General features: G+C 32.1%; 1 protein-coding gene and 3 long non-coding RNA genes across 6 annotated transcripts in view; 3 read left to right on the top strand and 1 right to left on the bottom strand.

The window, feature by feature from the left end:
• The window catches only part of LOC127069074 (microtubule-associated protein futsch-like), a 41239-nt gene that overhangs the window by 9295 nt on the left and 15560 nt on the right, over positions 1-16384 (bottom strand). The window contains exons 2-5 of one of the 2 annotated variants that reach the window (XM_051005754.1): positions 2995-3485; positions 2598-2763; positions 1133-1273; positions 63-187 (exon numbers count right to left, since the gene is read on the bottom strand). In XM_051005754.1, coding sequence (XP_050861711.1) covers positions 63-187; positions 1133-1273; positions 2598-2763; positions 2995-3421 — 859 coding nt within the window. In that variant the 5' untranslated portion in view covers positions 3422-3485. The remainder of the gene's footprint in view (positions 1-62; positions 188-1132; positions 1274-2597; positions 2764-2994; positions 3486-16384) is intronic. The other variant, XM_051005756.1, reaches the window with a different exon arrangement.
• On the top strand, positions 183-5688 carry LOC127069084 (uncharacterized). Of its 2 annotated transcripts, XR_007783285.1 has the most exons (6): positions 183-468; positions 626-987; positions 3672-3876; positions 4037-4317; positions 4511-4704; positions 4822-5688. It is a non-coding gene; the product is annotated as an uncharacterized LOC127069084 (long non-coding RNA). The 2 variants fall into 2 exon arrangements; XR_007783284.1 differs by having other exon boundaries at positions 4511-5688.
• On the top strand, positions 5696-6090 carry LOC127069086 (uncharacterized). The gene is made up of 2 exons (XR_007783287.1): positions 5696-5807; positions 5915-6090. It is a non-coding gene; the product is annotated as an uncharacterized LOC127069086 (long non-coding RNA).
• Positions 6321-8243, top strand: LOC127069085 (uncharacterized). The gene is made up of 3 exons (XR_007783286.1): positions 6321-6729; positions 7325-7550; positions 8105-8243. It is a non-coding gene; the product is annotated as an uncharacterized LOC127069085 (long non-coding RNA).

Genomic DNA, 16384 nt, shown 5'->3' with positions numbered 1-16384 from the left:
TATTTGAATCTATCTCTCTCTCTCTCTCTCTTTATATACATATATATATATATCCCTCTTACTTGCAGCTAAAATGGCGATTATGATTGCAATTGAAAGAACCAAGAGACCGCATCCCCAGCATGCCATTCTTCTCCAATATGAACTTCTAGATCTTTTATCCTTGGTGACATACAATTTTTCTCCCCTGCAACACATTAGCATTTAACATGAACAAAGGATCATCATATGAATTCTTTTTTATCTCCCATATCCAGGACCCCATGATAAGCGTTTTTGTACAGCGTTAAGCCTTAAACACACCCACGTGACAAAAGTCACATCTTCGATGTCAACGTGCAACCGCATTTCTTTCTAACAAATATCGGTCAACTCGTAGAAACCTATTTATCTTCTTTACATAAACCGCATCAATTTTCAACCACTACCGCAGCAATCGATCAGCTGCGGTCACCGTACAACGCGTAGGTGCGTTTAAAGAGCTAATATACACGCAACGTGATTGCTAAACCTCCATCAGCAACCAGCCGTGAGATTAGAAGCTTCCCCTCGATAGTCAGATATCGCTATAATAATGACATGTCACAAAGTATCAAGCATACTGATACGATTATTGTTGTTTCAGGTCGTAGGTATGAGAGAAAGAACTAGTAAAAAAAAAAAAAAAAGAAAGAATAGAAATGGAAGTGTGGAAATGGGAAATCATCGCATTGTATGCACGTGTTTATGCGTGGGTATATACTCGCAGTCGACGTTATCTGCGAGTTAAGGTCAAAAATAATCTAAAGGGATTATGCGAAGAAAATCGAGACGACGAACCAATCGATTAAATTAACGTAACGAACGTGGTTATCGAAAGTGTGCCTACGGATTTCGAACTATCGAAATGGTCGGACAAGATTATGACCATCGATGAACTCGAAGCAGAGTCAGTGGAGTCTAATATAGAAGCGGGTTAGTCCGCTACCAAACGCTCCCCGCATTAAGGTAAGAAAAAAGGTTTCCTTCATTGTCCCCCATCGTCAGTAATAATTCCTTTTTTTTTTTTTCTTTAATTTGTTTTATTTTTTATTTTTTATTTATTTTTTTTTATTCCCCATTTTCCTCATCCTCGAAAGCGTCCTTGAAGTACCTGAGGGCTGTAAGCCAGTGGGAATAGTCAACCAGTCCGGCGGCCGGATCTCTCAGGCTGAGTCCTTCACGGCCGACACCCGGGCCCAAATCAAAACGTACTCCAGCCACGGTTGTTTCAACCTCGGCCTCGGGACCCCTGCTATGTATCGGCGTAACAGAAAACATCGTCTAACACTTTCACCCATCTCTTTCTCTCTTCTTCTCTGATTCACACACACACATACTCTCTCTCTCTCTCTCTCTCTCTCTCTCTCCCTCTCCCTCCCTCTCTTTTCTTTTTCTTTTTTTCTTTCTTTTCTCTCTCCCTCTATCTTTCTAGTCTTTTCTTAGCTCATTTGGTGAACAGTAAAGAAAATCGCGGATCTGACAAAAGGGAAGTGTCTCCTCTCACGCGCATACATTTTTTTTCCTTTTCTTCTTTCTTTTTTCTTTTTTCTTTTCTTTTCTTTTCTTTTCTTTTCTTTTCTTAAATAATTTTTTATTATCTTCCAATACTCAATCTCAATGTGTTTTTTACCTAGCCGATTATCTTACTCTACATGCTCCGCCGATCTAATGTCATCGAAACGTACGTACGTTAGTTATTTAGTATGCCGACGTTAAAGTCACCTCGTGCCACGACCGCATCTCCATAGAGGCTTTACGCGTTTTGCACTTTAATCCGAGCTCTTAAGAAGACGGAAAATCAACGAGGATTCGTACGGATCGGTGAACCTAGCCTCGTCTCTTACCGGATAGCTATTAGCAAAGGATAAGAGTGCTGACTACTTAGGCGAACGAAGAATTTATTCATAGTGTGTCTTAACGTTTTCTTAGTAAATTCGAAAATCGTCATTAAGATTCGTCGCTCGCTTACTTTACGAAGGACGACCATTTTGCATTTTTTTTTTCTTTTTTTTTTTATTGCTTTTTTATAAGCAATGACATAATTTTTTATGCAAAGTTCTTTTCTTTTATTTTAGAATGAAATTCTGTTCACCGTCGTCATCATCATCTTCATTATCATCATCATTATCATCGTCATCGATATCATCACCATCATCATCATCATCATCATCATCGTCCTTCTTCTACTTATTCCTTCGAACGAAATTCCTGCACCCCGAGCATAAATACAGCGGCAAAAAAGGGTTGGAGAAAGTGGGGGAAATTGTTAACTACCTTCATTCTCAGAAAATCGCTAGGCAGGCTCGCCGGGCTGGTAAACAGTGCACGCGAAAGAGTTAATTAGAATTAGAAGAAAGATATGAGAATTAATCAAACGAAAGAATAATAACAATAATAAGAATGATAATAATAATAATACTAATAATAATAATAATAATGATAATAATAACATAAACAACAACGAAAAGAATTGAACAACAACAAGGAGAAAACAAAACCGAGACAGACAAGACGAACATACAATGTACCTTATCTTTTTTCGTTTCATTTATATCTTTGGCGATCTTCGTTATTACCTAATATACTTTCGATGTTCGTTAACTGGCACGAAGTATTCCTCATAAGGGTCGGCTGGTACCTCGCATGCTTCTTGACCCTTCGTTTGGATATTGTTGCCTGTGTAGGGCCTCATCGAAACCAACTCTAAATTCACTGCTTCGATCTGTTCCTTCTTTCCATTATCTGTGAAAGAGAAATAGATGTTACAATTACTTAAGAAGATCAAATTTTTGTAAGCTTTTGTTGGAACTGAAGGATTAGCTTAGCTAGAACTCAGTTCAATAAACTTTCGTTTTCTTTCTTTTCTTCTCTCTCTCTCTCTCTCTCTCTCTCTCTCTCTCTCTCTCTCTTTCTCTTTCTCTTTCTCTCTCTTTCTCTCTCTTTTCTTCTTCACGGTCTACGACCCTAACTTACCGTTGACCTGGACGCTTGTGGCGCTGCTGTTGAGGAAGCTAGCGTCGTTGTTGTTGCCATTTCCATGAACGCCGTTGAGCTTCGGCTCGCTCGTGGAATTCTTATCTGGAGTTTGTCCACCAGTCGATGGTGGTAACTCGATTTTCGTCTCAGACTTGTAACGTGGCTCTGGGCTATTTCTCACTGGTTCAACGTAATGCTGAGAAACGAACGATCGGCGATGACCATTCTCTGTTGGCGAACCAATCGTATCAGCTGGTGATCTATAGTCCTGTTCCATGCTCACTTGTTGTTTGTTGCTTTGTTGTTCATGAACATTGTTCTCAACGTGTTCTGAGCTATTCACGCACTCATCTTCAATAGCAAATGCTAGATTGTCCATGCCACTCTCACCACCAGTACCATCATCCCCACCGATCTCCGACATTTTCCGATTGCCTTTTCGCTTTCTAAAGACGAGCCAGCCCTTTCCTCTGTCATGCGTCTGGATTCTGAAAGAACAAATATCTTCATTAAATATATTTGTTATTAAGTATAATATACATTTATTTTTAATGGAGATGATTTTACTGAATATGATGGGAGAAAATATAATATTATAAAATATCCTTATATATACATATACATATGTATGTGTGTGTGTATATATCTTTATTTAAACTTTTATATATCTACAGGTATATGTTAATATTACTGATTTTCCATTCGACTGTACCAACCGACGGTTGAACTCACTGGCGTGAATCCAAGCCAGAGTGACGTCGTTTCACGAAGCGAGTTTGAATCTTTGCAAGAGAGAAAGAGAGATACCAACGAGAGATGGATGTGAGAACCGTGAGAGGATGAATCTTCGTTCAGTATTCATATTCGATATCCTTACACGTTCGTATTACTTTGTTTTGTTTGTATGTAAAACACTATTAAAAATTCACGAAGTTTTTTTTTTTTTTTTTTTCAGTTTTATTCTTTCTATCTGACTTAACAACGTTTAAAATTTCAAGTATACTCCTATACGTTTTTATCTCTTCTTTTTAAATGACAGGATAAACTTATGTCCGGAAATAAATTATCTTAAAGAAAGGAAGAAAAAGGGAAAGAGAGAGATCTAACAGGAATCGAATTTCCTTAGGCTCGGAGACGATTTCCAGGACACCCTATAGGAACGGTCAGACGAGCGAGCGTGTTTGCGAGCGTACACATAAACGTTGAGAAGGCATATACTGCACCGAAAGTGGTTGACCCTGAGAGAGCCAGGCACAAAGGACTGATTCACCCCGCGGAGTCCTCCGAGAAAAGAACCGACCGTTTACCCGGCTTCATTTTGTAGGAATCTTTCCCCATTCCTATAAGTGACATAATCCTCGAGAACTCACTGAAGCGTTCACTATAATCTTTCTTTTTTACTTTTACTTTTATCTGCTTCTTTCATTCGACTCGTTTAATTATTATCCAGACGAACTTTACCATTAATAATAGAGTACATTTTAGATAAATTTTTCTTATCTTTCTGTTACAGTAAACTTATCTAATCTTACGAAGAAAGATACTCGTTGATAATCCTACAAGATAAATCTCCGATCGCTGAAATAAAGGAAAAAGAAGATAAAGATTGAAAGGAATGTTAATTGCATAGATAACTCCTCTAATTATTAGAGCATGCAATTTTCTATGACAATATTAATGACAATATTAATAAGGAAAAAGTTTGTGGTATCGTTTTAAGATTAATCGTCCTATGTTTTATTATTATTATTATTATTATTATTATTATTATTATTATTATTATTATTATAAAGGATTATGTTTCATATACAATTTGTTTTACAGAGAAATAACGAAAAGAACTTAGTCGATAATGGCCTCACAATTATGCACTCTACTCGATGGCATGTAGGATTTATTACTATGATAAAAAGAAAAAGAACAACGATCTTATAGGACACGCCTTGCTAGAAGATTCCAAAGATTCCATCAACGATGAAAAGTCGACATCCTCGAGAGTGATGTAACGATCGTAATGAAAGAACGTGTGAAAGCATTATGACACTCGCATCTATACACAAACATACAGGCTCAAATATGTCCTCTCGTTGACTGCACGAGAAAACCATTGTACCGTGTGCAATTGTACTTAGACACCGTGGGTTTTGATCCCTCCTACCGATAATCTGAAAGAAAGGAAGTCAAGAAATAACAAGCTAGGAAAACGATTTTTGTGGATCCATGCTCGATATTATAACTGTTTCTTTGTATAAATGCTTTCGTATTTTCGACTTTGAGTTAAATTATTGCATGGATTTAATACGTCAAATTTGATAGTATTTTTAAATAGTATAAGCAATGTCTCTTTTTTAAGAACTATCAGTAGGAATGCTGATGTGTAATTTGTGTTTTATTTATTAATCTTCTTATTTCGTATATTAATAGTGTATCAGTGTTTGCATATGGTATTGCTTGTTAATCTTATTCAATTATAAAAATAAATTAGATGAACTAAATTGTGCAAAATTTAACACATATTAGTTTATCTATCTTAATAGAAAATAATTTAAAGCTATTAATTATTCAGTTTATACAGTTAGGCAAAGTATAAATAGATACTCATATGCTTTCATTATACACTTTAGATAAAGATAAAAGAATGTTAAACAAATCTTGCAAATTATTCAAGTAAGACTTATACTCGAGTCGTTTCGTTAAAATTTAATGTTAAATATTTAGTTATGTCGTCAAAGTTATTAATAATTTGTTATAAATGTACGACTCAGATATATTGAAATAAGAAGTCTGAATTATTCCAAGCATTTACGTAGGTCAGTAACCATTATACATGTATATATAGATATATTTACATAATATATATATTTATATAAGAAAGTTATACAAAGATACATGTAAAGTTTTTAATGAACTCTTGTAGTTGCTGAGCTTTGATTCGGGACATTTCTCTGCTTGTAAGAAAGCAAAGAAGAATTTCTTTGCTTACCTTGGCATTGAGAGAAGATATTTTCTATAAAATTATATATGTACTGTGCCAATATTTCTTCTCTATATTTATATAGGTTAGTAATATCCACAGATATACGTCAAAGTTTTCTCCTTTTCTATTTTTTTTTTACCCATCATTATATATTCCAAAAGTTATTACTTTCTCATTTATTTATAATATATATTTATAGTAAAACATATCCCTAACTATTATTAAATCGTAATATTTTATTGAAGTAAAAAATTATATATAATCAAACATTTACAGAAAAAAATTATAGGAAATATTATTTTTTCAGAATTTTGAAACGTCAAACAAAGATAAATTATTTTATGATTTGATTTATTAATTAGTATATCTTTTGACTAACGAAGTAAAGAGAAGAGAGAAATATCATACGTGTGACGACAAGTTAGTGTGTGTTAGGCGAGAACTTCTTTTAATAATTTAAAAAGATATAAATTAAAAATAAAAAATAGTTATCTAAAGAATAATTATATATTTTTATAATAACGATTATTAAAATTTTCATTAATTTAGCTTTCAAATTTTATACCGTGTGTGATTTTTTTTAAATAACAGGTAAAGAAATGAATATATTTATTCGCGCCTCAAAGAAAGTACTCCAGGCGTTGTACGCATGCGCGGCGGGAATTGTTCAACTGTTTTGCCGGTAGACGTGACGCCATGTTTGTTCCTTGAAGACGAGCTTGACACGGGACTCGCATCGTCCTCGTTAATTACAGGTAATTAGTATATTTTTTCTAACTTACACTCCTTTCCAATATACCAATCGATTCCTAAACACGCGTTTTCTACGAGCGAGTGTTTACAACTCGAGGCATCGTCGCTTTTAAGAGATATTCACGAAAATAAATTCGGCCTCTTGGCGTCCCTCGATCGGCTACTACGCAATACATTTTTTTCACTTGTTCAACTTTATTTTCTAAGCATTCGATACTTTTTTCGTCTTATAATGATACTTCAATTAGTAATCTTTCGTTAAGTAGCTTAAATTAATTGTACTTCGTATTATATTCGATTTGTACACACACACATACACACACATCCATATCATGTAGGTACCCTTATATCACGCGTGTGTGTAGTATACATACCTAAGTAGGTATATAAAGATAACCTCTAATTACAAACATTCATAAATACGTATATAAATTGTACATAGTACACACATAATTAATTTTGTCCCCTTACTAATCGATCTTACATTTTTCACATATTACACACATGGATATTTCCTCTATAGATACATATATATACACACACACACACGTTATTAATTTGGTCTTTTATTAATCGATATCTCTTACATACTTTCAGTTTTCCAAGAATTTATATGAGTGAAAAAGCACAATATAGAAACACCGAAAACAATTCCTTCAAAGCAGCCGGCCTTCAGCGGACAAGTAAGGACACAAAACTAGACTTAATAGAGAATGACAGAGATAGATAACACTCGAGACGTAAATACAATTGGGTTATGTTTCCGAGAATTTCTTCAATCGAGAAAGAAAAGAAAACAAATAAGCGTTTGCGATTTTTCAAGGTTAGTAACGAGTCTTCTCTTCATTCATATAGATTATTTCGACACGTAAGCATCTACGAGAATAGCGATCAATTTTATTTGAAGCTTTATATATTATTGCATATTTCAATTCTAATTTCATATATGCATATATATCATAATTTATTTAATAGTATAATGATTTTATTATTACACAAGAAAGTATAGTAGTTCATACATTTTTCAATTTGGTTGATAGGCATTTATTGTTTTATTTAAAACTTTTATAGGATTTTTATCAACAATTTAGTCTCCATATCCTATTACCTCAAAGTAGTAAGATCTGGACAATTGATATTGCTTGAATTGTATTTTATAATACAAAGCAAACACTATTGAATTAATGATTGCATACTTTGGTACATCTTAACAATATTTAATGTTTTAAATAATTTTATTGAAGATATTAATTATGATTAATATTTTTATAGAATATAATTATGTTAATGTATTACCTTCAGAAATGATTTACAAGGAATATGTTTTATAAATGTTATACTTTTCATGTGTTTTCTATAATTCATTATATGTTTCAGCATTCTTCAATGTTTACAAACTGCTTGTGATCATGTACAAAGAATAGTTTTAGAATCAGTGTTTGCTCGTAATATTTTTATTTATTATATTAAGCGATTAAAAAAAAAAAATTAGATTAAAAATAGAAATTCGTGAAGTAAAAGCAGTGTTTGTTCGTATTTATTTTTTTTACAACTTAATAAACTGATTAAATAAAGTTAGATTCAATCTATAAATTCGCGAAATAGAGTCAGTGCTAATACACATATATTTCATCATCTTAGAGCAGGATGCTCATCGTGCAAAGGATCAACAAAGTCTCTGGTAAATAAATTTCTATTTTAAATATTTCTTTATAATTTTTATGATTTTATATTATAGCAAAAACCATTAATTTTGTTTTTTATTTTTCTTTATCAGCTCGGATAAAATAAGAATTATTCTTTATTATTCCGTAATAGGACGCTCATCTTGCAAAGTTCAATGAAGATTTTAAGTAAGTGAAGTTTTTTATTAAACATTTCATCAATATTTTGAACGATTTTTTATTATAAAAATTATACAAATAATTCTGTGTTCGTTTGGTTTTTTTCTTTTTTCAGAACATCATTGCAGTCATGCGCGCGAAGCAATGAATAAATCGATTGTTATATCGCTAAAATAGAAATGAAAAAATCGCGAAGTAGTAGCAGTGTTTATTCGTTAAATCTTTTCGTTTCCTCGCGAATTAAATTAATTTTAAGAAGCATATGTACTTGAATCGACTGCGTGCAATGCAGTCAGTTGTAGAGTCAGTGTTTGTTCGTCTAAAGTTTTCTTTTTTCTTCATTCACAGTCATACAGACTGTACTTATCGTATATATATATATATATATATATATATATATATATATATATATGTATATATATGTATATATAAAACAGTAGAATTTCGCGAATTAAACTCAGTGTCGTCTCTTAATTAATTAATAATTAACGCGTATTAGAGTCAATGGAAGATAATGGAGAAATGAATATACTTATTCTACAAGAGAATATATAGGTAAGCAGATTTTTAAATTTCATAATCTACAACAATAATAATTTTACAATTTTTTTAATTATAATAAATGTAATAAATGTTTTATTTTAATTTATAATTGATGTTAATTTTAATCGTAATTAATTTAATAAATAATTTCTTTCTTGTTTTTGTTCAGATCATCATTGTATTTTCATCAAGCCGATCCATTATGAATTCAATCTATTGTATTTTCAACCTACGTTAATACCTATCTATCTCAATTTCGACTTACAACACGAACGAGTGTTTTGGAGCCATCAGAGAACTTCTTAAGTAGTGAGTGAACAAATTTAAAGACTCTCCAGTACTCAACATGCGAAGGATGAAAAGTCCGAATCGACATGAGTACTGGTTGTAATTTTTTTAAATAAATTATTATGACGAGTATGACCATGAGTAATTCCTCTTTTGGATTTACTCATGAGTGGTACGTTTTTAATTGTCTATGTTTTTCATTGTTTGTTTAATGTGCATGCTTATTTTTTATTTTTTTTTATTTTTATTCCATGTTGATTCATAAGAATGTAATTATGATGCAGGTTGCATAATACTTTCTGGGATTTCTATACTTAACTTTTTTTTATGCTTTAATATGTTTATCTTAATAATATTATTAAGAATGTAGTTCTATGATTAAGTTATTCTTACGCTAATTTAAGACGACATGGCAAATCATTCGATTATTTGTCATTTAGATATTAAGTTTAAAAACCATGAATATATGGTTGATTCATAGATAACTACCGTTATTAACATGGCATTTATTTATGAAAAAATCTATATATTTCTCCTGTATTTCCAATCATTTTATTTATATCTCCAACTTTAAATTTATTAATAATGTAATTCGGTAAAAATGGTTGGAAATATATTAGTTTTAATAAATTTAGAAATACAGTGCATGTATTAATAGTAAAAAATATAATATAATAGTAGTTATATAATAGATTTAATATTCATATACTTTGTACATACCCGGGCTGTGTAAAGTGTATAAATGGCTATATAAATTATAGTAATTAATTATGTCGTAATAACTGTGTCGTACTTTTTAAAACAATATCTTATAAAAAGTAATCCATGCTTTTTCTCGTTTTCGGATAGGTTAAGGCAAAGTTGTGATTGATGCACGTTCCGTCGACTTCGACCAGGTTGAAGGAAGGTTTATTAAACGCAACTAAATTAATATGTTATCTTAGTCTACAGATCTCTATATACAGTAACCTCCACGTTGTGAGATCTGAGCACTGAGTATTAATTTTGATCTATATCTAAATCTAAATTATATAACGCAAGTAGTACCAATCTGATGATTGCATAATTCAGTTACGTTTCGAAAATATTTTTGTTCTAATTTTATTTGAACATAATATATCTAAATTACGCATTAGTAATCATACTTAAACAAATAGATGGATTAGATAATGTTATACAGTGATTTCTTAAAAAAACATATTGAAAGTTCAAAATGATATTTTTTCTTCGTGATACTTTTCCACTAATAATAATATTTAAAAAATTTCGATTAGGAAATTTAATAATAGAGTTTGATCCAATAGACATGAACAGTTCACCTGTTTACCAATATAATCACACATACACATACAGTTACATAGAATATATATTCTCGTCACAGTCTACTTACGATCGACAGTGGACAACTATTGTCGTTTGAAAGGGCGTATTAACATTCTTTTTTTTATCGTCAAAGAACAACTTCCAAGCGTGAACTAACGGCAATCATGAGAGAGAAGTAGGTATCTTAGCAAAAGAACGATAATCTTTTCTCAAAGACGAGGAAAGAAAATATGTAGCAATCAGTTAAAATCTTCGTTCTTAAGATATGAAAAGAGATATTATTAAGATGAAAAGATGTCCACCTTTTCCTGTCTATCTTCATAAACTATTCCTTGAATGCAATAAAACTTAAATTTGTAGAATACAAGTAGATAAATCTTTCCTTAAGTGGATAGTAGATGCATGTAAAAGATCGAGAGGTATATATATGTATATATAAAATGTTTCTTAGCTGACAACTTGTCTTAAGGACATTGGTAACATTCAACCGTTATTGAAGGTTCAGCCTGATAGTCAAGAAAACAAGCTGGACTGGTCTCGTAGGACACGATTCGATCGACTCACGTTTATAGTTAGACATATATATAATAAACATGGCTCCCACGTATTTAATGATTCTCTGTCTATCTGTCTGTCTATCTGTCTGTCTGTCTGTCTGTCTATTTGTCTCTATATGTCTATCCATTTCTATTTTTCTTATGTAGCAAGTTTCGCTCGCGAAACTCTAGAATCATATCGTCCTTGACTGATCCCATACGTTCGAAGTAGAGCTACCAGTTTAACGTCGAAGACATTTCTAGTTTTGCTCCAAAAAATCTCGTTTTATTTGCATCACATGAAAAATTCGAATCGATTAATATGTTCTACTATCGTAACACTTTCATTTTGTTTTTTTTTTCTTTTTTTTTCTTTTTTCTTTCCTTCATATTTTGTTTCTTTCTATCTCGGTCTGGTAACGTGTTCGACGAATCGATACGAAACGATGAAAAGAAAGAGAACGTTCTTCAATGTCGCTTACGCATTGTGAAAGGAAAGAAAAATCCTTTTAGCAACATCATTATCGATTGCCGGTCGATCGGTCAAGTCGAAAATCTTCACCTTACAAACGTATAGTTAACAGACTATTGTATGCTTAATTGTTAGTATAGCCGGACAATTTCATGCCTCCAGTCGATTTAACAATCCTATTGTGAGAGTCCTTTCAACGTAGAAAAATTCTTGCTCTTATAACAATGCGTATCTACTACGTGAGAGGGAGACGAATCGAAGTTATATCAGGTCCGATGGATTTCCTCAAAAGGTCATACGTTTTCTTCTCAAAATATAGATCTTTCTTCAAAAATGTTTTAAATGTGCTCATGATAATTTGTTACAAATTTTTTCTACAAAATCTCCATCTTACCTGTTCGGTACTTAAAATTAATATTTTTTCCCTTGATTGATTCGTTATAAACATGTAGATACATGATATACATTAAAACTTTTTTTTTCTTTTCTTTTTTTAATGATTTTTCATCATTTTAAAAGGAAATCTGACAAATGACATTTCATTTACGAGTAACACCTAGCCGGGCATCCTTACAATGAATTTGCGTGCGAGCATCGACGATGACCTTTCCACGAGATGCAAACTACACCAACAGTGGAACGACGAAGAGAGTACAAAGACGAAGAAGAGGATGATGATGATGATGATGATGATGATGATGATAATGATGATGATGATGATAGCGTTCTGTGAGCTCTCTAAGGCACATCCTCGCGAGTCGACAGTCTGTACTGTTGCTCCCATCGTGCTGTGTTACTCAAGATACTTTACTTTCTACATTCCTCGCGAGACAATACCTACATCGACGCAGTCGGTTGGTATATACTTCTCTTGTACATACAGAGATACATGCATTTATACAAACATACGTGCAATAAGATAGAATTATTCAGGTCAGAGCAGCAGACGAACGGTTCCTGTGACTAGACTGATCCTAGATCGATAGTAGAAGTAGTGTTAAGCAATATTTTATTCAATTAATAATTCAATTAATTCTTTTTTAATCATTAATTAGATTAATGATTAATAATGGAGAGAAAATTAATCACGAAAGTATCATGAATTTTAATAATATTTTAAAACAAAATTATTCACTAATTGTACCGTAAAAACATCTTCTTTTTAATTATTATTTTCATTAATTGTTTTAACGATAGTAATAAAACAAAGTATTAATTTTACAATCATGCGGGCTTTAATCCAGTATATTGAAAGATATCGAAATTTTGTATGAAAAAAGTGAAAGTCTTGTCTCTCTCTCTCTCTCTCTCTCTCTCTCTCTCTCTCTCTCTCTCTCTCTCTCTCTCTCTCTCTGCATTAAAATGTACCATATGCAGTGAATGAACAGTGTCGAACCGATAATTGACTTTTGATTTTATAAATTAGCAAGGAAACGCGAGAATAAGTAGGTACTTCGTTTCTCTGTATCTCAAAGCGAGGAAGAGAGCGCAAATTAGCGAGTTCGTTTATGTGAGTTTAAACAGCTACCGTCTCGTCATGTAATGAACTCATCGTTGGAATCACCGAGTGCTCGTCTACCGTGCATTAAAGTCTCCTTCGTTAGCCTTCTTCCATTGTCTAGCAACAAACGTAAAGATGAATGAGCGTAAAAGTGAACCGTAGACACTAAAATATAGAAATTAGATTTCATTTTATTATGATTTCTTTTTTTTTTTTTCTTTGACGTTTGGTTTTTAGTTAACGATTCTTTTCATTTTATAATGACAATAACATTGATTGTAACACTCTTTTAAATAATGTTTAAAAATGATCTTCATGAAAAATAATTTCAACTAATTGAGTTTGAAAAAGAAAAAGAAATAATTCAGAAATGTTTAATTTAATGAAAGAGTTAGATCACTTATTTCAGAAAAAAAAAGAAAAAAGAAAATGAATGAAAATTCGAGTCGAGGTACGCACACGTAAAATTTGAACTACGAAGCAAATATCATCGTCGAGTTAGCACATACTACGTGGGCAGATAATAAAGAGCACTCTTGATAAAATATTCCTGTTGAGCATGCGTCGAGTAAAAGGGAAGGACACACAACGTGTACGTACGTACGTATGTATGTATGTATATTTATACACATATGTATAGTAAAAAATGTATCATTGCTCCGCCTTCAGTTTGCCTTTCGCCTACTCAATGTGTTTCGTTTTTTTTTTATTTACTTTTTTTATTTAATAAATAATTTTTTATCATTGAGAGAAGATAGAAACGAACGAAGTTTTAAGCAAAAAAAAAGTCGTTATAAATAGCTTAGATTACGTCATATGATTTTATTTTATGAGAAGTATATAATTGGATACGTACATATGTACATACATATGAAAATGAATCTGAGTCACGAGAATCGATCGCATCTCATCTTTCAACAATTTTTCTTTTTTTTTTCTATTTTTTCCCTTTTCCTTTTTTTTTTTTTTGCTTTTTTTTATTAAGAAGAAATCCCGGAGTAAAATTTACGGTGAATCATCTGTTAGTCCGCGTAATTCCCACAGTATATTAACGAGTAGTACAGAAGCGTATATCCATACACGTTTGGAAAATAGTAGCGTGCACGGACCGGCGATTTTATAGCGTGCATTTTAGTCTCTTACGAGTATACTCGATTCTTTACTCTCTTTCATACTTTTACAAAGTACGAGGTTATTCCATGGTAGAGTAAAATACCCATACGCGTAGGCGGGTTGACACTGTGTGCGTGCACAGGATCCAGCGTTATATTCACGGAAGCCATAAATTAGTTTTGCCGTTTTTATACGAACGTTTTATACGAACGTGCATGCAACGTTCGAACAACAGAACGAAGATCTAACTTCTTTTCTTATCTTTTTTTTCCCTTCTTTCTTCTTCTTTCTTTTATATTATTCGTCAACACTAAGATATAATCGAGATCACGTTCGATACTCTCGATGATTGAATAGAAATAAGAATGAGTAAGATGACGTAATCGACGTAATCGAATGTATGTTCCCTTTTACCTGAAGGAACTAATGATAGAATGAATGTGAATGAACGAGTAAATGAAGGACGATCAGAGGCGTTGAATCGTAACGCACGATGCCATTTCTTATTATTTTTTTTCTATTCTTTCTTTTTTTTCTTTTTTTTTTTTTTAAATGTTTACCAAATTGCATAGGCGTCGAGATTAGAATCTTTCGATTTCGATGCAAATGAGAGTCGAGTCATCGTATAAATTCCATACATTTCACTTTTTTCCTTCTAACGTTTCATCCGGAAATACCAAGTGTTATATACGTTATTAGAAAAACAATGTGAAGATTGTAAGAAACAACGTGAATATAAACGTATGATTTTTCGCATTCGTAAATAAAACATCATTATGATCGATCGTTACGTCGTATCTATTAAAATACAAATTCCTCATAGGAATCCAGGTAAAGCGTTCCTCAAGAAATAATAATAATAATTACAACAACAACAATAATAATAATAATAATATTAAAAAAAGAAAAAGGAAGAAAAAAAAAAGAAACGAGAACTAAATGCGATCAGCTACGGCCTTGCGCTCACCACCAAGAAGGCACCTTTCTCGTTTCCTCGGCTAATGGTCATGGACGGTTTTATTTAATGGCGGACGTTATGAAAACTCCTTAGTTTTCAACATGCACGATTGTTTATTCGAGCGAGTCATTTTGAAATTCCAAGCGAAATTTTTACGGACTTCCTTTCCTCTTATCCCTTGTTTTCCTTTTTCTTTTCTATCTTTCTTTTTTTCTCTCTCTTTTTTACTTGTATTTTTTTTTTATTTTCTTTTTAATTCTTTCCTTTTTTTTTTCTAAATCTTATTTAACGAATAGAAACAGTTAAAAGTGTGATTAAGTTATTAGTAATTATATAACTTTTATATACATAATTTTTTTATACGTAAGTCACGCTTGCGCGACGGTGCTTAGAAATAGGTTTTGAATAGTATGTACGATAAATTATGGTTGTTACGAGGCACAAGTCGAGTGTTAAGAGTTAGAAAAGGAAAAGAGAGATGTTGATCAAAAGTGTTCGTATGTGACGACCGATAACGCAGTCACTCTGCGTGCGGACGGTCTAAAGCAAATACTGAGAAAAATCATTATGCGTAGCACGATATCCTCTTTTTCTTTCTTTCTTTCTTTCTTTCTTTCTTTCTTTCTTTCTTTCTTTTTTCGCTTTTTTTTTTCTTTTCATCTCTCTTTTAGACGATATTACACGCCCACTTGGACATTCAAATGCATGACTCGAGAAAAGGATTCTTTTCTCTCTCTCTCTCTCTCTCATTATATATAGAAACGTTTTACATTTACATCTTATTATATTTCGTCAAAAAAAAAAAAAAAGGAAAAGAGAAAAGAGACTTACGCAAGTTTGTTTATTAATTGAAAATTCATTAGAAATGTGTTAGAAAATATTTATTAAATTTTATTTTATCTTTTAACGTTGATGTAATCGAGAAAAATAAGTATCTAAATTCGAATCTAATCGAGCGATTCAACTCGAATGAAGCCGAAGTTCGCGTAACTAATTTCTAAGGTAGTAATTAGATGCATTAGAAGTTAGACATCGCATGGAAAGTGCCGCTTTTCATTCCTTCGCAAATTCCTTTGCGC

This window comes from Vespula vulgaris, chromosome 14 (assembly GCF_905475345.1).
Source record: "Vespula vulgaris chromosome 14, iyVesVulg1.1, whole genome shotgun sequence".
Lineage (NCBI taxonomy): Eukaryota > Metazoa > Arthropoda > Insecta > Hymenoptera > Vespidae > Vespula > Vespula vulgaris.
Note: the sequence above shows the minus strand (reverse complement) of the source record. Positions and strands in the feature narration are given on the sequence as shown.